The 26,040-nt window shown below is 32.4% G+C and overlaps 3 protein-coding genes and 1 pseudogene across 8 annotated transcripts; 2 read left to right on the top strand and 2 right to left on the bottom strand.

The window, feature by feature from the left end:
* Positions 1 to 4,057: 4,057 nt before the first annotated feature.
* Positions 4,058 to 5,525, top strand: LOC114403898 (leucine-rich repeat extensin-like protein 6). The gene has a single exon (XM_028367123.1). The coding sequence runs from the start codon at positions 4,128 to 4,130 to the stop codon at positions 5,325 to 5,327; it is 1,200 nt and encodes a 399-aa protein (XP_028222924.1). The 5' UTR covers positions 4,058 to 4,127; the 3' UTR covers positions 5,328 to 5,525.
* Positions 5,526 to 9,054: 3,529 nt separating this feature from the next.
* On the top strand, positions 9,055 to 11,644 carry LOC114403901 (40S ribosomal protein S3a-like). The gene is made up of 6 exons (XM_028367127.1): positions 9,055 to 9,216; positions 9,320 to 9,425; positions 9,907 to 10,044; positions 10,145 to 10,330; positions 10,584 to 10,784; positions 11,308 to 11,644. Exons 1-6 carry the CDS (start codon positions 9,158 to 9,160, stop codon positions 11,401 to 11,403), a joined length of 786 nt encoding a protein of 261 aa, XP_028222928.1. The 5' UTR covers positions 9,055 to 9,157; the 3' UTR covers positions 11,404 to 11,644.
* A 334-nt stretch (positions 11,645 to 11,978) lies between these two features.
* LOC114403902 lies at positions 11,979 to 12,734 on the bottom strand (annotated as a pseudogene).
* Positions 12,735 to 15,610: 2,876 nt separating this feature from the next.
* On the bottom strand, positions 15,611 to 23,143 carry LOC114403892 (protein NETWORKED 1A-like). Of its 6 annotated transcripts, none has more exons than XM_028367115.1 (6): positions 22,663 to 23,143; positions 22,042 to 22,125; positions 21,668 to 21,907; positions 17,173 to 21,344; positions 15,832 to 17,038; positions 15,611 to 15,729 (listed from the first exon to the last, which is right to left on the bottom strand). In XM_028367115.1, the coding sequence occupies exons 3-5, from the start codon at positions 21,768 to 21,770 to the stop codon at positions 15,878 to 15,880; spliced, it is 5,436 nt and encodes a 1,811-aa protein (XP_028222916.1). In that variant the 5' UTR covers positions 21,771 to 21,907; positions 22,042 to 22,125; positions 22,663 to 23,143; the 3' UTR covers positions 15,611 to 15,729; positions 15,832 to 15,877. The 6 variants fall into 6 exon arrangements, with proteins under 6 accessions (XP_028222916.1, XP_028222917.1, XP_028222912.1 ...); XM_028367116.1 differs by having other exon boundaries at positions 15,852 to 17,038; XM_028367111.1 differs by having other exon boundaries at positions 15,611 to 17,038.
* Positions 23,144 to 26,040: the final 2,897 nt, after the last annotated feature.

Here is a 26,040-nt window from a genome sequence, read left to right as displayed (position 1 = left end):
ATGTCTTTGTTGCAGATCGAAGAATATGCAGTGTAGTAAAAAATTAGTTACAACTTATATGAGGACATCCTCTGGAGTTGAGGGATTTTCATTATAAAAAAATTGCATGAATTATCAAATGGTCGTTCCCGTTAATTTCATATTTTTTAATAACATTCTAATATTAGATAATCGTTTAAGTTCCATAGACTTTAATTTTATCTTAATAATTTAAAATTCTTTTTTGATGTTTTCCTTCTATTACTCGAGACCGTATCGGTATGGATCATATTAAGATTATTATAAATAGCTATTCAGTTAAAATTTACACTCACACTGCATGAACTACACCTCAATCCAGTTTTCTAAGGTTTTAGAAAATCTGGAATCACGTATATAATGGCAGGTGGCATGAAACGCATGAATGGAAACATTACAAAATGTTATGTTTCTTGCTGATCTGAAGTGCTCTTCCTATCCCTTTCATTGTCTCGAATCAAAGAACAAGAAACTATAATCTTGTGACCATTCCAAAGCAGATCCATTCTATCGCCTAAAGCCATCCCTTGTGGCCCATCAATTATATATGTTAGATTATTCTAGGGGTAGGAGCATCTTTTCTTACTTAGTTATATAAGAAAAACGCTATGTAGTTGTTAATAGAGTGCAGTATAAGTTTATAACTTTAATCGTCAAAAAAAAAAGTGTATAACTTTATATATACTATGCTCTAAAGATTTTGATGGCAATTCTCGTGTATAAAAATAAAAGTGAGTTGAAAGATTCTTATGCTATCTACCAACTAATAATGTATAAAAATTGTCAAAAGAAAAAAAAGTTAACAATGGAAATTATCGAAGCCTTTTCATCCTACGGTATTCACTTCCCATCTTAGACTTAGTTTTCGCTTTTCCCATTCAATTTTTCACCTACTCGATTGGACAACGACTACTTTATTTATGTTTACCGAACCCATATATGATATATCAATCTGCCTCAAACTTCCATACCCGTTTATCATGATTTTATAAAATTCTTTCACTTATAAATTGTTTATTGTCATGTTTTTAATTGGAAATTTTTAATACGAAGACTTAGTGATATAGCTGACATCGTGCTGTCTGTGTTTTACTTAGTCTAAGTCGTTCTGTTATGGTACATTGACTTCGGGGAAGCAACATTCTAGAAAACCTACGGCACTATACACCATCTTTTTTATTGTGCCCTTGTAATTATCTCTTGTATTTTGCAAAAAAATACAAATACTTTATATATATAGTCTACCATGATATCTAAGTATCACTAAACAATAACATGGTTACGCTTTATACTCTGGCCTCTTTTGTTATCATACACTTAAAAAATGGGTCCTGGAGAGTGACAAAAATCACATTAAAAATACAAGAACTTAAGAAAATAATTTTTTATAGGGATTAAAAAGGTGACATTTTTAATGATAAAAATATATTTAAGAAAAATATTATTTTGAGATTATATATGGACGGCAATTTAACATATGTATATAGCATGCCCGGAGTGTCTCTTTTCCTCGGGTTGTAGTGCCTTAGCTTTGTCGTTCCGTTTCCCCTGTAGCAAAAAAACAAACAAACATACGTATATAGCAGTGCAATCTTCCTATTGTACAAATTATTATATAAATGTCAGTATGATGTACTGATGTATAGTTGGTTCATTATTAGTGTTTATCTTTTTTCTTCTGAGCCCTTGATTTTTAATAAAATAAAACGATGAGAAGTGATATGATACCTTCCTTGGCTATCTTGTGTTGTTTGACTTTGAGTGGCTCTCTATATCCTTTATGATAAGTTTCATATTACAAGTGGGATAAAATTAATTAAACGGGTTTCATATCACGAGAAAATGATTTCCTTATAGATTAGTTTTCCCCCCTTAAATTTCAAGCATGCTATAATAGACCATGTAGCTAAATTTTATTCGGATATTGTATCTTATTACATACTCTACCGTCTTAAGTCTAACTCATTATGAAGACTTGATTTCATTAGTTTCACTATGATTTTGAAATAAATTGAGCTATACAAAATTTTAGTAAACGACACCTCTATTTATGTCACTTGAATTACATGAAGTGGTCACATTGAATATAACAAGGCAACAAATGTAGCAATTAGCAAGTATATATTACTCTAACTCTAACTTGCTGAAGGAAGAAATGAAAAGACTGAAAGGTACTTGAACAATAGGGACATGGAATTGGAGAGTGCTAATTGAACGTAAAAACGATCTAATCAGTTCTAACCTATCAACCTCATAGTTTTGCTTTCAGACACAGCATAAACATTTGTTGACTTTCGGTACACATTCACTGTATCATGCGGGGTTTCTATCAGATATGTTTTTCATATGCACAAAATAATGACCATTAATTAAGAATGTCATTTATAACGCAAAAAAACCTTTTTTATTTGATTTTTCTAAAATGAATGAGATTACGTGTAACGTGAGAATGTGAGAACTTTATTTACTCAATTTTCTTCTCACCTTGAAAAAGTTAAATTCTTTTCTTTATTTAAATGGAAAAACAAAATGACATTTTTAAGATCAGTACTATATAAGAAATATTTATTAGATAGAGCGCTTCTTTAATTTTAAGTTTAGTTATCCTTTACATATATTTTCTTAGCCTCATAGGCCTATTTATTTATAATAACAGGAATAAAATTAATCACTATCTATTGCTTTTGGGAAGCATGTTGTTCATTTTTTTTTACAGCAGCAAGTTGTTGTTGTACATATGGGCTTTGAATTTAGAATCTAAACTAAATTGTTTACACTTTAATGGATTACTCCAGATAACATAACAATAAATTGATTATATAATTATAATATAACTTAATCCGGAAATTTCTTAGCAAATAGTTTATCTCACAGCCAATGTGGAAATATGCCCGGCCCATTTGCTAGGTCAATACAATGCAAGCGGAGATTCAATTTATTAATGGCTAGTTTTATAGTCAAAGGGAATAAACATGGTAAAAACCGTGTTTTGGGTGAGATCAGCCACCAAATTCCTTCCATCCACCAGCAAACATCAGTACTTGCTATATTTTACAATGCATGCCAGTTCATTGCCAATTTGCCATGATATACTATTAAAAAAAAAGTGTATACAGAATAAGAAAGGAACAAGTAATACTTTGATTCTAGCATCTTGAACTAGGATTATAGTTTTTTGCTGAAACGAACTTGGATCATAATCATACTAATATATGTGGGTGCATTGAAAAAGTCATAATAATATTTCTTTTTTATATGGGAAATAAAAAATAATATCAAAAGATTTATAATAATTTATGAATTCTGCTCATCTAATAAATTTTAAAAAAAAAATGAAAAACAAGGACAAACATAAGTTACATAAAAGTAAAAATGGATCACGATAAAAAAAAAGGACAAAACTTGATATAACTAATGTTTAAAATAAACTGTTTACTAATTTTTCAAGAACTAAAATTACTAATTAATATAAAAAAAACTAAAAAAATCATATAAAAAAGAGCTTAAAAAAATAAAGACACGTCCTGAAACCATTCGTATAGCTAAAATTTAAATTCAATTTGAGAACTTTCATGAAAGAGGGAGAAACTAGCACAAAAGCCTTTTGAATCTTTTTTGAAGAATTAAACTGAACAGGATTTTTGTCAATGATGAATATGCCGCCTTTTGAACCTAATTTAGGACTAACTTGATCGAGTTGAATATAAAATAAATTGTAAGCATTAGGAAACAAACTTTTTTTTAACATAAAAGTAAGAAAATAATGTACCTAGAAATAGCTAGGGGGAGATTGAATTAGAAATTAAATTATAGAAAGCAACAATGTTTATGTCTAAGTTATACTAGCCATTATCGATTTCAAAATAAAAGTCATAATTATCAAAAGCAGTTTAGAATTTAGATGTCATGTAGTAGTCCGTGTAAATGTCCAACCAAAACAATGTCCCATTATTTTATGAGAGTAACGTCAATTTGCATCTCACCAAACTTCCGAAATTTCCCTTACACCTTGATGTATATATATATAAATCCAAGCTCCATCCCATGACATAGAATCACTAGTAAACAACAACAACAACAAAAACAAATAAAACGCATCATCATTATTAATGGCCTCTCATTCTCCCAATAGAGAAGGCCATTATCTTAATATTGTACTATTCCTTGCCTTTCTCATCTCCATCATCAACCCTTCACAACAAGACCCTTCTTCCCCTCTTCCCCCATTAAACCCAAGACTCACCAAAGCTTACACAGCACTCCAAGCATGGAAATACAAAATCACCTCAGACCCCAAAAACTTCACCTTAAACTGGTGTGGCCCCAATGTTTGCAACTACACTGGCATATACTGTGCACCTGCCCTAGATGACCCTCACATCTACACAGTTGCTGGAGTTGACCTAAACCATGCCACCATATCTGGTTCATTGCCAGAAGAACTTGGCCTCTTAACTGACCTATCACTTTTTCACATAAACTCCAATCGCTTCTGTGGTTCTCTTCCCAACAGCTTCGACAAACTCCACCTCCTCCATGAACTTGACATCAGCAACAACCAATTCTCGGGACCATTCCCCGAGGTTGTTCTTTGCATCCCTAACTTAAAATACTTGGATATCAGATTCAACAACTTCCACGGCAACGTTCCCTCGCGCCTCTTCGACGTCAAACTCGATGCACTCTTCATCAATAACAACAATTTCCAATTCTCTTTGCCCGAGAACTTGGGGAACAGTCCTGTCTCTGTTGTTGTGTTTGCAAACAATGACCTAAAAGGGTGTCTTCCTTTGAGTTTGGTTAAAATGAAAGGTACCCTTAACGAGATTATCATCACCAACAGTGGCTTAACGGGGTGTTTGCCTAGTGAGATAGGGGATTTGGACAAGGTGACTGTGTTTGATGTGAGCTTCAACAAGTTGGTTGGAGAATTGCCTGAGTCTTTGGGAAGAATGAAGAGGTTGGAGCAGCTGAATGTGGCGCATAACATGTTGTCTGGTGAGATTCCTGAGAGTGTTTGCATGTTGCCGAGGTTGGAGAATTTCACGTACTCTTATAACTACTTCTGCAGTGAGTCTCCAGTATGTCTCAAGTTGAAGGAGAAGGATGATACCAAGAATTGTATTCCTTATAGGCCGTTGCAAAAGTCACCTGATGAGTGTAAGGCTTTTTATGCACATCCTGTTCATTGTAGTGCCTTTGGTTGTGCATCGCCGCCGCCACCACCCCCTTCACCTCCACCTCCCCCTCCGCCTCCGCCTCCACCACCGCCACCGCCACCACCAGCATCTTACCACCACTATCCCTGAGGAGCCATGAGAAACATAAGTTTGTAATATTTAATTTAGTTTTTGCTGATGAGTTTGTTTCTTTATTTTTTGGGGATGTGAAGATTAGCTTGGTGATTATGATTACAATTAGTTTTCATTTTTGGTCATAAGTTTACCTTGTAAAAATAATTAAAAAAAAAGTGTGGAAATGAGCTATTTCCACTATTCATTTGAAAATATTCTCTAGTTACTAACGAAAATATTTTTTAAAAGAGGTTTGGTTTGGTTTGAGAACATTTGGGATGTTATGGGTCGTGACATATATATTCTCTAGTTATTAACGAAAATATTTTCTTAAAAGAAAAAGGGCTATCAGTAGTATCTAATTTTTCTGCATAAGTGGGAAGGAAAAGTTGAATTCGATTGTTACCTTTTTCATGTTTGTTCATTGATGTAATAATAAATATCAAGGGAAATTTGTTGAAAACGATGTGAGGAGGATCGGATATTCGTGATTGGGATCTCCAAACCATCATTTTAACTACGAGTACTTTTGCTGTGTGGAAATTGATTTATAGTATGAAAATTTTAAACGAAAGAAGTTCGACGAAGAAACTAGGTCAGAGTTCTGTTACTTTCTTACTTTTTTTTTTTTTTTTTACTTTACCGGTTATGTTTGTTAATAGCAAGTGGCTATATATATCTTTCATCATAATTTTCATGCAAGATTTCTTTGTACTAAATAGCTTATTGCTTTGCTATTCAAAACAAATTCATCCCTTGCCTAGTCAATAACAATGATTTATCTCTATCTTATAAATGTCGGATGGGGAGTCCTTATCAGTTTACCACTAGTAATTGTCAATGTTTCTTTTATATATAGTTAAGCGAACTAATTCAAATATGACATAATTTGAATTCAATCTCGATTGTCAAATAATTCTAAAACTTGGTCAGCCAAATACTCAGACCAACACTAATATTTCTAAACCTTGTTTTCCCCTTAATTAGAAATGCATAATAAGTCACTTTCTTCCTTTTTGTGTTTTTCAGGAATATGTTATTCTTGCTACTCTTATTATATTATAGTTTTATACTTACCCCGGGCTATTTGAAGTTTGAATCCATTACTACATTTTTAAGAGTTAATAAAGATATAAAGATAATGAATACGAATGTAATTAAGTTATTTCCTATAATGATCAAAAGTGATGTAATAGAACTGATTGAGAATATACTAATCCAGTTTTGTAAAGTTTTACTATATATTGTTGACGTTTACAAATAAGTGACTGCATGTCATGTGGCTTGGAGATTTAATTAGAAAGTTATAATTTGTATTATTTTTTTAAATAATGCTTCCGAATAATTTTTTATTATTTATTTATCATTTTAGAAGTTTGCAATATTATTAACATTTTTATTTTTAAATTATTTATTTTTACACTTGTAATAAAATTAGTTTATTGAAAAGGCTACTTTTGAAAAATTAACGCCTTTTCATTTTCAAGTATATCTCTTGCTCTTTCTTTTTTTATCAGCAAGTATATCTCTTACTCTATCTCTTATTCTTACTTTTTTATTCTTTATTTATCAGAGCATTTTTTTTATTTGAGAAAAAAATTGCTTCTTCTCCTTTTATTAATTTGATTTTTATATATTTCTCTTATATAAATAAACTAAAATTCTTTTTATTTTCTCTTTTGTTTTTATTTTCTCTTTTGTTTTTATTTTTTATTTTCATTTTCATTTCGATTCAAACCGAGAGTGATGATTTGACTAGAACGTGGTTAATTTAGTCAATTTGAAATTTTCACATAATAAATGCTTTTTGTTTGGCAGTTGTTGGCCTTTAAAGCCAATAAGCCATGTTTGAATCAACAGATTTTGGGAAGAAAGACCCATTTAATTTATGAAATGATAAAATGGAAATCAAACTAAACAAAAGACTAAATGGTAATTTTAATTCCTCTATAATTTTAATTTTTTAATTTTTATTCTTTTTATTTCTAAATCATACATTTAGTCTACAAAAATAATATAATAAATCACTAAGACACTTATTTTATTTAGTTAATTTTAAAAATACTATTTTTTATGTATCATTAGTCACTAAATACTAATTTTTTTGAATTATAAAAAATTAAAAATTGAAAAATATTAAATATATAAATTCTTTAAATTTTATTTTATACAATTTTATATAATTTTATTTTGAATAATTTACATATTTTATTTTTATTTTACCAATTTATAATTAAATTTCATAAATTAATATATAATTTTTTTACAAAAATTATTTTATAAATTGATTTTAATATACATATTATTTTTACTATAATCATATAAATCAATATAATTACATCAATTAATATGTAAATTATACAAATTACATAAATTTATTTCAATATGTCAATTATTTTTATTCTAATTATATAAATTAATAAAAATTTAATATTTAATACTTAGGAAAATTACATGTTAATATTTTCATTTTAACTATAAAAAATTATTTAGTATATAAGTTTTTTAATATACATTATTTAAATAAAAAATTACATAAACTAATATGTAAATTATTTATATAAATTATTTTATATAATTTATAAAAATAATGTAAATTTATTTTCATATATAAATAATAAAAAAATATTTTAATTATAAAAAGCAATACATTTTTAATTTTTAATTTTTTAGATTATTTAAATATTATTTTAAATTTTCGTTTTGTATAAATTTCATAAAATATTTTTCTATATAATCTATATATTAGTTTATGTAATTTTTTAAAACTATAATCTAATAAGAACAAATTTTTATATATAATAATTGATTAATTTATGTTAAAGTAAAATTTATAATAAAAATAAATACATGTAGAATTAAATATTAAATATATTTAATTATTAAATATTTTATTTTAATTTATAAATTTTATAACTAAAAAAATTAATAATACTTAATAAATGATAGTTTTAAAATAGTATTTAAAAAAATTAAATAATAAATCTAATTATCTTAGTGGTTGTTTTTTGGAAATAGGAGGAGAACAAAATTGTAATTTAGTGAAAAATATTACTATTTGGATATAAGATAAATAAAAAATGTGCAAATAGAATCTCCGGTAGAGTAATGTTTTCGGGCCTGATGGAAATTACAATGTTCGTGATGTTGGGCTTAAGCATGATTGGACTCTGACTTGTGTTTGGGCTAAAACTTTCTTGCACTTTTACAATTGTTTTCTCGCTGCGTCCGGTTGCATTTTATAAAATCCAGTCCAGAATGCAAATGGGACGTCTGAGAAAACAATAGTAAAACTGTAGGAAGCAACATTCTTGCGTTTGTTGTGGGGTCCAATGATTTCAGCATAACACAAAGATTGCTCAGGGACTTTTTATTTTTAAATCCATTGTAGCAAAGCAAAGTGTTTTCCACGGAGATTTGTGTCTTCTAATTTGCTTTGTGGTGGCTATTGAAATTTGTATTACAGCAAAACTGAAACCCTAAAAATTACAAACAATTTGTGTACCCTTTTTTTTTGAAAAATTTATGTACCTTATAACTGCGAATGATTACTTTCCGTGTGTAACTTTTTTTACTTTTGGGTCAGAAAGTGATCTTTAGAACAATAAATTTTAATTTAAAATAGGCTTTCCTAAACGGACCTTACAATCTTCTGATGAGGTCCATGATTTAGGGCCGAGGTCCAGGCCCATGCAATGTTGGAATCAGAAAAACCCTAAATTATTCACACGGAAGATAAAGAGAGAGAGGTATATAAGAGGTTAGGGTTTGGGGTTTTTTGGGTGCCATTGTTGCTGTCATCATCCGCAGCTGCTGTTATTCGCACCGCAAACAAACAGTGAGCCATGGCCGTCGGAAAGAACAAGCGCATCTCCAAAGGGAAAAAGGGTGGCAAGAAGAAGGCGTTAGTATCTTCCGTTTCTATTCCCCTTTATTCTGTTTCATTTGTGTTTTTGCGTTATCATTCAAAATTCAGTGGTTTTGTTGGTTTTTGTATGAATGTGCAGAGCTGATCCCTTTGCCAAGAAGGATTGGTATGACATTAAGGCCCCTTCTCTTTTTCAAGTGAAAAATGTTGGCAAAACCCTCGTCTCTCGTACGCAGGGTACCAAGGTATTGTTTGTCGAATATTCAACAGAGAATTGGGATTTTTCCTTTTTTTATTGTGAATTTGTTGGTTTTGTGTTGTGGGTCTGTTGTATGGGTCTTCAAAATCAGAAATTTGTTTTGATATAGCTTCGACTTGTGTTCTGATTTTTGAATTGCATCTATTATAAATGCTTGCTTTCATTTTGCTGTTTTAATGCGTTTCTTGGAATGACTGATTTTTTTGGTTTTTGATGTACTAAGTGAACTTAGAGAAGCTAAACAGAATGGTAGCTACCTCTTTGAGGTTTGCTTTTCTCGTCAGATCTCTATGTTATATGGGAAAAAATAATATTTGTTTTGAAGTGTGTGCTTAATGCATTTTGTTTCAATGGGAGAACGAGGGTTTAAGAATCTTCCAAGTTGCCTATTTTCATGGGTTTTATGGTGTGTGATTTGGTGATATGAACTTTGTATGCTTATTTAGACTGGTTCTTTCAAATGACAGATTGCTTCTGAAGGACTTAAACATAGAGTGTTTGAGGTCTCCTTGGCTGATCTTCAAGGGGATGAGGATCATGCATTCAAGAAGATTAGGTTGAGAGCTGAAGATGTGCAAGGGAAGAATGTCCTGACAAATTTCTGGGTATGATGGGTGATGCATGAAGCTTCTTTTGATTGTAATATTGTATTGCATTATTATACTCATCAATTTTGAATTTTTGTTTTATTCTTTGAATTTCTAGGGAATGGATTTCACAACTGACAAGCTGAGGTCATTGGTGCGAAAATGGCAAACTCTAATTGAAGCCCATGTGGATGTGAAGACAACTGATAACTACACATTGAGGATGTTTTGCATTGGATTTACCAAGAGAAGAGCTAACCAAGTGAAGAGAACCTGCTATGCACAATCAAGCCAGATTAGACAGGTATGTGGACTAATGTTTGGTAGTTAGATGCTACTTCTGTTTACTAACAATCTCGTTAATTTTCCATTCAGAAACTTGTGGTACAAAGTCAATACGGTATCCTTAACACATGCTCCTAGTTGCACTTCTCCAAATGAAGTGCATATATATATAATAACGAGAAGAAATTAGTGGCTTTTAACTGTAAAGTATGTTGTGTTTTTTTATATAATATTGCATATTAGTAATTAAAATTACACCTTTATCTTTTCAGATTCGTAGGAAGATGAGGGAGATCATGACCAACCAGGCAACATCCTGTGATTTGAAGGAGTTGGTCCGCAAGTTTATTCCTGAGATTATTGGAAAAGAGATTGAGAAGGCGACATCTAGTATTTACCCTCTGCAGAATGTGTTTGTTCGTAAAGTCAAGATCCTGAAAGCCCCTAAGTTTGATCTTGGGAAACTGATGGAGGTAATTTTTTGATAATAAAGTTCTTTTGATTTTTTTCTCAATCATGCCTCATGAAAAATATTTTCTGTTACCTAAACTTGGTTGCCCAGTCTGAGTTTGGTTTTCCATTAGAAGATAACCCAATGCTTGTTATTTTAAGAAGTAATTATTATTGCATGCTAGGTAATTGTGCTAATTGTAAACCAAACATGCTCTTAGTTATTCGTACTGTTGCACTAGGTTCATGCATTCTTTGCTTGAATAGAAGGATCAGCTGGCGCATAATTTCATCTGATGTTTCTTTTTTAGTTCTAGTATATTCTATGATTGTTCTGTTTAAAAGATAAAACCAATTTCCTTATGATGCGTTATTATGTAAACTTGAACAGAAATATAGCACACTTTTGTTTCTTTCTATTATCTTCATTTCCTTTATTGAACTGATGATTGGTCAATCTTTTCCAAATAACATGTCTCACAAATAAATGATGTGCTCCCATGTTTGGTGGATTGGTTTGATGCCTCTGCTTTTTGGTCCTTGTAGGTTCATGGAGATTACTCAGAGGATGTTGGTGCCAAGGTAGACAGACCTGCTGATGAAATAGTGGCAGAGGAACCCACTGAAATTGTTGGAGCTTGATTTCATGATGCATTCAGTTTGTTCTAGGTTTTCTTTTTCTTACGTTATCATTGAAAATTAAGTTACAAACTTCTGTCCAATGTTTCTGTGTAAGCCGAGTGACACAGTTTTGTTTAGACAATCAGAAGACATTTTTGGCGCGTAATATATCTGGGTTTTGTTCAGAACCCAAAATCAGATTTGCTTGCTTATATAATCACATTATATTATTATGTATTTTCTATTACATTATCGACTTGTATATTTTGTTTCGTGGATTTCAAATTCATCTGCCAAGTGCTTATTGTGTTAATTGAAATTAGGCCACTCCCTCCGAAGGCTTATAACGCCAAGAGGGATGCATGGTAACTAAAATATTATGGAAACTTGTGAAATGGGGAGTGAAACTTTTCATGATCTTAGAAATCTTTTTTCATTTCAGTTAATGAAGTTAACAAGTGGCAGGGAAAAAGCCATTAACATTTCTCGACTAAGCAGAGTTTTACCAATTTTACACTGTAATTTGGCGATTTGAAATTATAATTACTTTTGAACTGATCATTAATTTAACATTTCATTACACTAACTTGAAAGATATCATGTCGTCTTCAAAATCAACTACGCTATTATAGTCGAAATGTGCAAACTAGCATAAGATCATATTCTGGTTTGTAGCATATATGCAAATATTCAATTCATCTACACATTCCAAATCTACCAAGTTGACATGCTTAGAACAAATCAACTTAGAGGATCGTTGGGAAGAACACTGAACGTAATCATATCTCTACTTTTTCCTTTAATCACCACATACTTCCTGAGAACACCCTCCCTTTGAAAACCAGCCTTCTCCAGCACCCTCTGAGAAGCCACATTTTCCACATCGACTAAAGCCTGAAGCCTCTCCAAGTGTGGAAACTCGCTGAATGCAGCTTTAACCACTTGTTTCACAGCATGTGTTGCAATCCCTGGCTCTCAGATGAGAACAAATCAATACACCCAATTGCACGATTATTGATGCAAATTGCTCTGAACCATGGAGCTTTGCTTGCTATATTATGGATGAAGTTGATGCCACCCTCTTTGCTAGTGTAAGGTTCCCAAGTGCAATGCTTTGCAACTTTTTCATCAGTGGTCCACAACATGAGATCATCAAGATCATCAAGACTATGGGTCGAAGAGAGATTTGGGTCAAATCAACACCCTCTTCTCTGGCGTCTGCTGTAGAACATATAGCAGCTCCCTCCATCAAGATAGAGTATGTTGCTTGGGAAGAAGCTTTGAGCTTTGGCCTACTTATTATGCACTGAAAAATTAATACATAAAGGAATTAACGTGGAGGAATGGTATGCTTGGAGTAGGGAGGGATCAAGAAAAACTATGCACTAAATTACAATATAGTTGCTAGCCGCCATTATTTACTATGAATTAATAGGTTCTAGTTGTTCCAATTTATTTGCGGGATGGAATTATTAATTGTGGAAGTGCCTACAAACTGACTAATAACGAAAATCATGTGTGAGTGTATGTAATTTTAATTTAAAACTAAAGTGCTCCTTTAAAAAGGCTACACTGTTTACAAGCCACGTCCATTGGGAGCCATAGTCGACATAGTTTCACCTTGACTGGAATAGAGAAGTTTGTTTTTGTTTAGACCAAAACTACGAACCACGAATTGATCTGGAATTATAATATAAATCAAGTAAAGGATAATTTATAAAGGCATGAAAACATGTAAAATCATCCAATGTGAGACTTTAATCATTTGAAATATTCAATTATATGCACAACATATTGACCAAATTAGAATTAAGAGTGTTTAAAATCGAACTAAATCATTTTAAATCACTAAATCGATCAAAAAATGTAAATTGATAAGACAAATAGATTAAAAAAATCACTTTTTTCTGTTGAGATTTGTCTTTGTTTGCAATTCCTAGTGTGAAAATTAAACCAAACAACACATAATAATTTCATTGATTTTTTTTTTTATCTCAAATATATAATCTCATTGTCCTAAGATATAACTTAATTTCGGTTTTATGTGTTGGGTAGTTTATAAGTTTTTGATATTTTTTTCATAAGATTCAAATTCAAATATCAAGAGTTTACAAAACCTCGCACATATTGTTTAATAAACTAAGCTAGATGTTTTTATGGTTTTTTTACATTGACAATTAATTTACTATGAATGATTTGCAGCGTACTTCTTTTTTTTTTTATGCTGTTTGTAATTTAATAATGATCACGTGTGATCTTTTGTTGCTCCATTGTTTATAGTTATTAAATGTCATTTTGAAAGGTACATAATGATTTACACCAAAAAAACAAAAGGTAGATCATGATTCAATTAGTTATTAAGTGTACATTGTATTGATCAATTTATTTTGTTAATTATCAAATTACAATATAATTTTTGAAGTTATACAAAAATAAATTATTTTTTTTTAAATCGCTAAACTGATCCAAATATTTTTTTTATTTGGTTCATATTTAATATTACATTCAAATCAAACCAAACTAAATTGTAATTGTTATTTTTTTTTTTCAGATGAGTTTGTCTTAAAAACAAAATCAAACTGCCTGATGAATATGCCTAACTAGAATTCCCAACTTTAGGTACCGATTCGTTTGATTTTTAAGAAACAGCTACATTATTTAAAATGCTCCCTTAAAAAATTAATTATGTTATTTAAAATATAAAATAAATTAATCTAAATATTATTTCTAATTGAAAAACCACACTGATTACTATATCCTATCTTGAACTACCTTGTATTTCTCTAGCAGCAACACCTACATCAAAGAAAAAAAACTAAAAGTGAATTCCACTTAAATCCTGTGTTTTTCTCTCCTCGTTGGTGCAACCGCAAAATAGGATTCAAATCCTACCTTCAATATTGTTATTTCAATAATAAATAAATAGCCTAAAAATGCTATTATATTTAGTATTTGCATTATTATATTTATATTTATCAAATACAAAGTCCATTAATATTGGTCTGCATGAGTTACGAACTTGTGCAACTGCAACATTCTGTAGACAATTCTTATAATGTCCACTAAGAAAAGAAGCTTTACGCAGTTAATTTTAAGGAATCAGGGTAAAATAAGCTTGCTAAATGATTCTTGGATTTATAAGCCATGCGCTGGAAAAGGAATCTAGGTAAAAGGTAACTAATGAATAATCATAGAATATTGCCTACATCTTTATTCTCTTTTTTAATAAGGTAAAATTTGAGAGGAGAGAAATATTTTTTATTTTTTTTAGAAATTATAAGCTAAAATATTTAATTTCTCATGTTTGATATAATTTTAAAAAATATTCCTCAAGAAATAATGTTTCTCGAAAATATTTTTTAATCAATTTCTTTAAAAAAAATTCATGAGAAAAGTAACAATCTTACTTTTTCCAGTTTAATTTTTCTTTTTCTACATTAAAAATATGGGTGTTGCTAGGTGCACCTAGCATTATTACTGATGCACCCAACATTTTTTAAAATACCAAAACTGTCCCTACACTTTTTTCGCATTTGTGATGAGTGAGTGTGAGGGTGATCCTTAAATCGTACGGATCAAGTTGATCCGTAAGGTTGATACGGATCACGTTGATCCGTAAAAGGCTTATGGATCAAATTGATCCGTAAGCCTTTTACGGTGATTCGACTTAAATAGCTTACGGATCAAGAGTATTTTCGTCATTTCACCTTAAGTGCTGAGTGCACCAACAATAATGCTGAGTGCACCTAACAACACCCTAAAAATATCATATTATTTTTATTAAATTATATAATATGATAAATAATTAAAATAATCAATAAAAATATGCATAACTTTTTTATTCCTAAAAAATTAATCTAAAGATTCTCAATGGTCAACCAAACAAATTTTATTCATTATTCTAGAGAATCATGAATTTCATAAATAAAAAAACTTTTCCCCTTCCAAAGTCCTAACATTGCTTGTTCCCACATTAGATATCACAATACTGCATAATTGTATGCATGACTTCACAATTAAAAAATAAATAAATAAACCCTAAAGTAGGGCTACTTAAACCCAAATTGGGATTATTCTCTTGTGAATACCACTGGCTATGTCATAAGTAATTAAGATAAAATGTGAACGTTTTAATAAAGATTCAATCAGTCAGCATGAATAAGTCCGTGAAAACTTGATTTAGATTGCCTTAAAGTGAAAAAAACTATTTATCCCACTAGACATTAAATGTTGAAGAAAGGGTGAAAAGCTTTATTCTCTGCTCTGTGCTTTCATAGCTTAAACATTGTCAAACATGACAGCGCAACTCCTTAGCGAAAATGTCGCTCAGTACATGTCCTCTGAAAGCTAGAACATACAAATCTGACATAAGTTACTGTGATCAGATAAAGCCTAACAGCATCTTTAACAGCTAAAATTAAAATTATTATGCTAAGATTAGACACATACCAATTAAAGAAGGTACTTACAACAAAATGATTCTAAATTTTCTCACTTAGTCCTCATTAGTTGAAGGCCTTGAGCATCCACAGAACCCCTTGTTGCGCTTTTTGCTACTTCTCTTGCCACTGTGAATAAAGTCCTTAAGCAAGACCACTGTTTTTCCAGTGAATCTGCTCTTCCCTTTGCTCTTTTCATCAGCCAATTTCAGCAAAGTGTATTGGATGTTCTGCACCTCAAACTGCAACCTTCCTATCTGTTCAGAACCTTTTCGCGCCTGCTCGGTTACTCTTTTTCTCTGGATGTGTCTACTCTTTTCCAACTCGGCTGAAGTCTGCCTGTTTAGAGATGGGGCGCTCTCTTCAAGATCCTTTGTCAGTTGATCATTAGTATCTACTAATTTGACAACAGCTCCCTCAACTTCGTCTATTTGTCTTTTGACTGTTTCATATTCAGTGTCGACTCCCTTCTTGCTTCTCTTCGTCTCCATTTTCTGTTTCAAATCTTGCACAGCTGTCTTCAGAATGGTCAGTTTCTGCGCATCAGAAGAAAGCCTCTCCAGTATCTTTCTCCTCTTGCCATCTTGAGTTCTCTCTTTTATACTTCTCGACAACTGAAGCCTGTCAACACCCAATTCCTTTTCCACATCCAATTCTGAAGAGGTATTTTGGAATTTACCTGAATGATCTGACTGATGGTATGCAATAACATCCTCTGTTGGAACAGAACTTTGTTTCATTGCTTCACTAATCATGGAACTAGCAAAGCAATCTTGCTCGGCAGTTTCCCATAATTCAAGCATCTGATCATCAGTACCACTATTTTCTCTCCTGCAACTTTTGGAGGCTGAATTGTCTGAGATGTGATCAAGTGGAATATCTTTCATCAATGACCCATTTTCAGTTTTTGTTCTCCACGAGTTGACATCATGTGTGCTCTCATCCTTGGGTACCTTGTCTTCTTTTCTGTTGCAATTCTCCACATAGGGTGAAACTTCCACATTTGTTGCCTTTGTCAGAGCTCCTGGATTAGCTTTAGTGGTTAAATTGTCTTCCTTCACAAGCTTCTTGATTTCTTCCACCATTGATTTTTCAACCGCTCTAATCCTTGCCTTCACACTCAGCAAATCTGAAACCCCATCTGGTATCAAAGTGCTTTTGTTATCTCTTGAACTTTGATAGCCATTTTCATGGAGACAAGTTTCAATTACTGCATCCTGGACAAACAAACATTCATGATAAACAAGGATAAGTAGAATTCATATTTCCTGCATATGCTCATTGCCTCATTTAATAAGACAGAATAAAGAACAAAACTGAAGTACAGGATAACAAGTCAATGGAATATTACCTTTTGTTCTTGATTGCATTCAACAGGCATTTTGTTTATCCGAACTAGGGCAGTGTGTTCTAAAGAAGCAAAATCCTCTTTCAATGAACTAATGACTGGATTATATGCAGATAACTGCCCTTTCAGTCCTCCAATTTCACTTTCCAGTAGACAGACTCTTTCTGTCATCTGTTTAATCTCCAAGCTTTTTGCATCACTTTCATCTTCAAGTCTCATGCATACTCCAGTAAGCTCGGTGACCTTGTTTTCCAATAATGCTTCACTAATGGACGAAATCTGAAGATCAAAATAGAATGTAGCAGCCTCAGCCTCCCAAAGTTCAAATTCGTTTGTTTTATCCAGAAGCTCTGAACTCAATGTTTCCTCCCTAGCCCTCTGTTGTTCAACTTCTTGACGTAAGGATCTCATCTCTGACAGTAAACTTCTGTTTGCTTCGTTAAGATGCTCAATTTCTTTTTTGTGACTCATGCAACCTTCTGATAGTTCAAGAATCTGCCTTTCAAGATTTTCATTGATCAGTCTTGATTGTTGTTTTCCCATCTTCAATTTCTCAATATCTCTGCAAAACTCTGCACTCAACATTTCTGCAGCCTTTAGCCTTTCCTCCATTTCTAACAGTTCTGCATTCTTCTTCACAAGAAGATGCTCTGAACTTTCAACCTGACAATTTAAATGGTTATTTTCAGATTTGGCTTCATGCAGATCTTTGTCCATCCTCTCAACTGACTCCTTCCAATAAACATTCTGAGCTTCTTTCACTTCAAACTTCTCCCTTAACAGACCAAGCTCCCGTTTAAGGTCATTGTTCACAGAGTGAAGACCACTGAGATGTTCAGCAAGTGCACGTTGTTCCAAGACCTTCTCAGTGAAAAAGCACTCATAAACCAAACTAAGGTTTTTTAGAGCCAGTGCCTCATGGAGGATTACACTATTCTCTTGTTCAGCAGCAGACTTTGCATCTTTGAGCTCCAAAACACTCCCAAGTAGTAAATTTTTCTCCTCAACTAACTTACAGTTTTCTTCCTCAAACACTAGATTGGTTCTTTGCAAATCTATCAACTCCACATGAAGGGCTTCCAATTTGGACCGTAATTCACTCTCCTTTTCTTCTCCCTTGGTCACTTCAGACCTAAGTTGCCTGTTCATCTCCAGAAGTTCAAGCTTAACCTTCTGCAACATTGCATGCTGCTCTCTTGTATTTTCAAACTCTTGCTCTAGGATCCTTTTCTCTGACACCAGTTCTTCTCCCTCAAATTCTTGTTGCGAAAGTACAGTTAGGAGGACAGAATTTTCTACAAGTAGTTGCAGCTTCTCCTCTTGGGTTTTCACAAGAGAGCCTTTCAAGCCCTCAATATTATTCAAAATATGCGATATAGGCATTTCCTCTTGCTTGATCCCTTTGCCATGCCCCCCACCTGAATCAACCTGAAGAGCTGCAAGCACTTGATGAATCCCCATTTTAAACTTTCTGATTTCGTCTAACAAGAACTCTAGCTCCATCTGTTGCATAAGGTTTTCACTCTCCAACTCAGAGATAACTTCATCAGAAAATTTTGATGCCTCCACGTGTTTTTGACATTCAATTAATAAACCCATGTTCTTCTGCTCCAAGTCTTCAACACACTTTTGCAAAATAAACATCTCAACCTGAGCATTAACAGCTTTATCAAGTTCTTCTTCAAATTCTATCTTCCCCAACCGGCGTTCTTCCTGTAACCGAAGAACAATATTCTCCAAATTGGCCATCCGGGCTTCACTTGAATGTTTTTGATTAGCATGCTTTTCTTTTTGGGTCAAAAGCAAAGAATGGAGTTCTTCTACTTGACTGACTCGGCTTTCTTTGTCTTTCTCCATATCAGAATATTTTTCTTCTAACTTTGTAAACCTTTTTTCCAGATTACCTAGTTTTGCTTCAACACTCTCCAATTGAGATACCAGGACACTTCTTTCATTCAGAAGATTGTGCTTTTCATTATTCAGTAAATTGCAAAATTCTTCCAAGCTACTTGATTTAGCCCTTAAACCTTCAAGCTCAATTTTTGCATCAGAAAGGGACTTCTCCAGCAAGGTATTCTTTTCCAATAGATTCTGCATACTTTCAGTGATAATTTGTAACTGAGAAAGTAAAGATGATTTTTCAGCGACAAGAATGGATTTTTCTTCCTGCAGAACACCACAGGATTCTTGAAATTTCTTCACTGTATCCCTTAATCCACCCAGCTCATTATTCAAATTTGACAGGGAAGATCCCATAAAGGCATTTTCGCTCAAAAGCTTATCTATATCCTTCGACTTTTCACGCAGAGCTTCTTTCTCATCTCGCTCCATTTTGCATGCCTCCTTTAGCGTTGTGTTCTCCTTCTGTAAATCCTTCACAGATAGTGCAAAAGATTTAGGATTCAAACCTACAGAACCTAGTTCTTCCAGTATAGCCTGATATCTATTATTCAAGCCCTGGATTTCATCCTTTATTTGATGAGATTCCCGTTGGAGGAGATTACTTTCTTCAACTTTTACAGCAAACTCTCGTTCAAGTTTCTCTTTGATCATCTTCAGCTCTGAAATTTCCGTTTGCTGATTTTTTAATAACCTAGTGGAAGAGAAGTTAAGTTCATGCAAAGTCCTGTTTTCTTCCACAATCTGTTGCATTTCTTCCCTAAAACCTTGTTTGGAAAGCTGTAAGTCCTCCAATAGCTGAAGGCCATGTTTAAGTTCCAAAGCAAGAGATCTTTGCTCCTCTTGTGATTGAGAGTATGACTTCTGTAGAGTATGCAGAGTAGACTCGATTTGAAGAAAACGAGACTGCTCCTCATGCATCACAGTCTGCAGTCTCTCTAACTCGGTATGCTTCTCTAAAAGCTTTTCATCTTTCAAAGAAATCTTCTGCAATAGAACATCAGCCTCTAGCTGAAGAGATCGATTTGATGTCTCCAACATATCAGAATGTTTTTCAGCAGTCTTTAGTTTTTCAGCCCCAATCTCAATTTCTCTATTTAGTCGTTCAGAAATTTCTTGGGCAAGCAAAATTTCACTCTCCAAAGTAGATATTTTCTGCAAGCACTGCTTGTACAAGACAGTTACAGATTCTTTCTCTCCATTCAGCTCAGCAATATTTTTCTTCAATGATTTAACTTCTAGCTCTGTTCTTTCAATTTGCTCATTTAATTTCCTGGAATTCTCCTCAGCATGGGTGATCTTAGCCTCCAAAACAGATATCTTTTCAAGACATTGTTTATATTGAAGATGAGCAGCATCCTTCTCAGCCTCCAATGTGGCAAGTTCTTTTCTGAGATTTTTAGCTTCAGTTTCCGCTTTAGCAGCCCTTTCATCATTTCCCTTTGCATCCATCTGGGCCAGAGACAACGTAGTCTCCAGACTAGCTATCCTTTCCACACACTGCTTGTACTGAAGTAGACCGGCATCCTTCTCATATTTAAGCTCTGCTAAGGCTTCTTTCAGTACTTTGATTTCGATTTCAGCTTTGCTTGCTCGTTCATCAAGGCCTCCAGCATCTTTTTGGGCCTCATTTAGCTCTCTTTCTATTTCACATAACTTCTCCAAACTCTTCTGATATTGAAGAAAGATAGAATCCTTGTCAGACTGTATATCTTCCAGTGCTTTCTTTAAGGTTTGAACTTCACTTTCAGCTTTCTGTGCATGCTCAGAATCAGCATGAATCTGGGCCTTCGCATTCTGTTTTTCAGCTGATAATTGAGAGAACCCAAAAATTTCATTTAGCTGCTTTAGACCCTTTCGACTTAGACCATTTGCAGATTCTTCTAAACTCTCTCCATTCATTTTTAAAGTATTTTGGATTGAAGAAAACCCAAAGGCATCTTTCTGTAGGTCAACTGAGTCCAATAATGCACGAATTGGATGTGAGCCATGTGGCATTTCTGGTGTGTGTGGCTCAGGTCCAGTGCCTGAAGAACTACATGGTGAATCATCAGTCAGCAAGTTGGGAAATGCTTCTGCCATGGTTTTATGGGCCTGGCGTAGCTCCCCTGTCGCATGATCATACCTCTCTGCTAATGCACGATATGCTCGGTAGAATTCCTCAACTAATTTCATGAGTTCTGGCCGCTTCTTATAGTACATCTCTGCCCTCCTTGCAAATGAGTCTGCATCCTCTTCAATAAGCTTGATCATTGCTTTTACTTTGGCATCCATGTCTGCATAAAGTATAAACACTTAATAACACCACTTAAAGATTACTGAACCATGGATTTTTATGAATTTTGTTAGTGTAAATCACTGTATTTTGATGAAAATTTTCTTAAGAAAAATGAGCCACAGGTTAGTGTGCATGGCAAAATGAAATGTAGGACCACCATTGTGATCTCAAATTCTCAGTTCCAGCAAATGTTTTCTAAAACAAAATGGAAATTTACACGTTTACAATTTTTCTATGAAAAAAGTCTGCTAAGAAATATATTCAGATTCTTCTAGCACAATGGTAGACGTTGAATTGAAGATATAGAGGAAAAAGGCAAACCTGTAAGGTTCTCCTGGAGCCATTTTGAATTCTTTGGGCTAATGTGGCTGTCCCACCACCAAGAGTATAAGCGCCTTGACTCAGAATGTAACAAGGTTCCCATAACTCCAGCAAAGAACAGCAGTAAAGCTGGATTGAATTTGCAAAAGCTTGATATGGGATCCAGACCAGACTATAGATTCCACCACCAATGTTGATCTAATTTCAGACTCTTTAGGTCCGTTTCTCCTCTTATTTTACCTGACATCAAATAAATGATCACAAAGTTAATTGAACAAGAATAGCTCATATTCATGAAGTCCCACTTTACTTCTACGGTTTAATCTATAAGAAAATTGGATACACTTTCCACAAGGATGTTTTACTTGTATTACCTGCTCAATTGGGTACACCTCAAAAACCTCGTTGTTTATTAAATTTCTTGCTCCAGCAACGCCCCCAATTCAAAATCACGTCAACTGTCAAAAACAAATAAATAAATACCAAAAAGAGTTTTAAATAACAGGTGAACAGTAAAATCAGTGGTAACACCCCGCTCCTAAATACTGTAGAACATCATTCTCCAAATCCAAGAACATACGGAACATTCATTAAACAACAATCTCATTTTTCTAAGCATTCCAAAAAAATCTCATTTTTCTACATTTTTTGGGGGACGGAATTAGCAGAACAAACCAACAGATCCTGAAGATGAACAGAAAAACTCGTACACCAAATGACCAAAAAGCACCAGTTAATCCGCAGAAAAAATCTTTACCACAAGCTTTGGTAGAATCAAACACAAAATAATCACTGATCAAATTTGTTTCCACTAAACCATGGTATCCACGACATGATGAAGCAAACATGGAGAGAGAGAAAAAAGAGGCTACAGACACGGAAAAGCAACAAACAGTGAGTGACATCAAAAGGAAGCAAAGACATTGCACGCTCGTGGGTTATGTCATGATAAAAACAACAACGGATAAGCTCAGCAAAATTACAGAAACACCTACGAGATCAAGAACTTGCCAAGTGAAACGAACTTGATGAACTACCCCAACTCCACCGACCACACAAATGAGACGAAAACACAAAACTATGCAAATGGGCACCCAGAAAACTACAAAAAGCACCGAACTTTAATCCATTTCACATCCCTCACACCCCAAAAACATGGAATCTGGCAATGGGAGTGAGAACCTCGTATGAAGATGTGGTAGAAACAGAACACTGAACACCTTACCCCATTTTCTCTCTCTACGTCTGTAAGGCACAAAGTCGCACTTTCTCTCTCTCTAGGAGATGGGCATTATATTCTGGGCATGCAGGTTCTGACACTCCACTGAGTCCTTAACTGTAAAAAGGACAAGTTTTCAGAGAGAGAGAAGGCAACACAAGAAAAAAGAAAGAGTTACTGGATTTTGGTTTTTGGCAATTTCCTTTCTTCTTCTTGTTTTGAAATAGGGAATCTGTGGGCAATGTGAATTCGCCAGACCACAGTAATTATGGGATTATGCACTTAAATCCTATAATAATATTCCAGTCAAACGTAAATTATTTTTTGATTGTTTGTGGAACAGAAACGTATTCCTCAGGTTTTTCCCTGTCTTTCATCGTTATTTTCAAATTATAAGTTAAATGAGGAAACTGAAATGACTAACCTACCCTTACTTACCCTTTATTTTTTCTACCCGCGTTTCTCGCTTCCTTTTTTCCCCTCCACTCTCTCGTGCTTTTTCTACCCGTGAATTGTCCTCTCTATCAGAATGTATAACTGTTGATTTGATTTTTTTTTTTTTTTAAGGAAACTGTTTATTTGATAGTGTCAATGTATATAAATCAATTTTTTAAAATAAAAAGAGAGAAACACATAATATAATAAATTAGGCAATATTTTTTCTTTAGCTACAATATCAATATCAATATGAAGTAATTCCATTGAAAGCTGTGAATAATCTTGGTTGGAGATTACAAGCAAACATAAAATTAATATTTTTTTCGTTTTATTTTATACTTAATTATTAATTAAAATTTAAATTCTTAATCACTTCACTAAGAGACATACATTACTACTACACATTACTACTACCTGTGTATAATAGTTGTTGATATAAAATACATAATATCATGATGAAGAGAGATTAAAAAATATTTAAAATACATAATATTTATTATATGATTTGGGTTTTTAATACTACTATCTTTTATAATTTTTTACTACTGATATGTTTTACTTTATTAAAAGCAGTGATAAAAAAAAATCTTGTGGTCATAAAATTAACATTTTCTTAAGCTTTTGACCAAATTTATAATGAGTTTTCTGACCACTTTTTTTTATATTAACAATTTATTTAATCACTTAAGTTAAAGCATCCAATACATGGAGTAAAGAATAAAAAAAATAAATCAATTCAACTAAATATAAATATAGTTATCGTAATTTAACTCTTACTATGAAGGTTTATATCTTAATTCTTATAGAGGAATTTAAATTATTTCTTTTGTTCAGCTAAAAATCACTTATTTTCAATCAATGAGCGGACCTTTGAAGATAACAGATTAAAAACAAAGTGATTACAACATAAGTCTTTAATGATATGGGTTTGAAAAGTAAATGGAAATTAAAATTTTAAATTTCTGTACCGTTGAGTACTACAAATTACAGAATTATAAATTGATTACTGTTTTATGCATCTTCAATTGGATTTTGTTAAAAGTATAGAATAATTGTTAACTTGGTTCGAGCATCCCCACCTTCGTGCATAAACTTCATACAAAACCGACAATATGGGCCGTATTGTGAGAAAAAAGGAGAGCACATCAAATCAAATATCATATTTGTAATTTAATTAAAAAGTTATCTTGTTTTATATACTTACTCCTTTCCATCATGCACAGGTAATGTCACTTTCACACGGAAAATGACTGAGATAATATGTAGAGTAGTATAATATTACATATTCAATTTCAAAGTTTATATAGGAGCACGTAATACTCTGACTTATATTCCAAGATAAAATATATTCCTAATTGTGTATTATTAATAATTAATAATTAGATCCTTCCCTAATTAGTAATATTGAACTTGATCACGCAAGATAATACTAGCCAAAAGGTGTTTGGTTAGAAAGTGAAGGTGTCTTTAAGGAAGTACTAATGTACTACTATTGGTGGTGGGTCAATTGGGGTGAGGGGTAGCCAACCTTTTGCCGTCAATTATTATTGAGATTTGGCAGAATTTAAAATCATTATAAATGCAATTAGAGAACTAAACCCCCAAAACAATACAAAAATAAATAAAAGATATATTATATATTAAGGAGGGTTTGACTTTAGAGTCTACGATGATAAATATTTTTAGTCGTTTAGAAATTAAATAAGATCAAATATCAACATTTTAAATGAAAATATTTTGTGTATCGCGACGAAGGCTACTAAATCAACCAAATCAATTTCAAATATATTTCTTTTGGGTACATAAATCAATTTAAAATTAATATGATTAGTAAAAAAATGAAGTATATTATAGTTAAGACAGACGATTAAAAAACAGGTGGAAATCGTAACTTTTCAAAGGTCAACGTTTATCCTATTTTGTATACCTTCTATAATTTTAACATTCTATTCAGCAAATATTCAGAGTTACTTTCATTTATATATATAATCTTGTTATTCGTGTTTTATATAAGCACGCTAGAAAATAGACATGCACTAAACACATGTACATAAAAAGGTTTATTTACATAGACGGATTTAGAGGGGACGAGTGTGGGTGATCTGGTCCTTCTTCCATAATTTGTTTTTAAAAAATTATACATATTTTTTATATATAAAAATGTACTTCATTTTAATCTCTTATATTGTTTTTAATATCCCCTTTATATTAGCTATTTTATTTGTTATAAACGAAGACAATAAGTTATAACAAAAGATGTGAAAAAATTAATGGTGAGAGGAGAAAAATAAATTCAGTCATCTTAATTTTCAATTTGCATATATATGAGAAATCTTATTCCCTTTATTATAACAATTCGAATTTTTAAGGAAAAAAATGAAATAGACACATTGTTATAGAACACAATCCTATTTCTATCTCTAAATATAAAATTAAATTATCATTTTAAAATTGAAATTATTTCTTTACAAACTTCTCTTCTCACATAGGTATGTATTTTGCATTGTGTGACACATGTGAAATTAGTTTCATATCTTTCTTAATTAGTTATTGAATTAAAATATGCTTTTAATTGTCTTAATTTATTTTACTAATACTTAAATTTTAATCAATATAAATATAATGAAACATTTAAAAATTATATATTTTTATTATACAAAAGAATATTTTATTAATTAAGTCATGTTTTTTAAGTATTTAATATTTAAATGATCAT

Source organism: Glycine soja, chromosome 20, assembly GCF_004193775.1.
Source record: "Glycine soja cultivar W05 chromosome 20, ASM419377v2, whole genome shotgun sequence".
Lineage (NCBI taxonomy): Eukaryota > Viridiplantae > Streptophyta > Magnoliopsida > Fabales > Fabaceae > Glycine > Glycine soja.
The sequence above is the reverse complement of the archived record's forward strand: the minus strand, read 5'-3'. Positions and strand labels throughout refer to the sequence as shown.

Bases quoted from the DNA above. Each gene is read 5' to 3' on its own strand.
- LOC114403901 (XM_028367127.1), top strand. From the start codon at position 9,158: ATGGCCGTCGGAAAGAACAAGCGCATCTCCAAAGGGAAAAAGGGTGGC. The intron at 9,217-9,319 runs GTTAGTATCTTC...ATGAATGTGCAG, and splicing joins AAGGGTGGCAAGAAGAAGGC to AGCTGATCCCTTTGCCAAGA. The intron at 9,426-9,906 runs GTATTGTTTGTC...TTCAAATGACAG, and splicing joins CTCGTACGCAGGGTACCAAG to ATTGCTTCTGAAGGACTTAA.
- LOC114403892 (XM_028367111.1), bottom strand. From the start codon at position 21,770: ATGGGAACCTTGTTACATTCTGAGTCAAGGCGCTTATACTCTTGGTGG. The intron at 21,345-21,667 runs GTTTGCCTTTTT...TACTTTATGCAG, and splicing joins GCTCCAGGAGAACCTTACAG to ACATGGATGCCAAAGTAAAA. The intron at 17,039-17,172 runs GTAATATTCCAT...TTGTTTGTCCAG, and splicing joins AATGCAATCAAGAACAAAAG to GATGCAGTAATTGAAACTTG.
- LOC114403898 (XM_028367123.1), top strand. From the start codon at position 4,128: ATGGCCTCTCATTCTCCCAATAGAGAAGGCCATTATCTTAATATTGTA.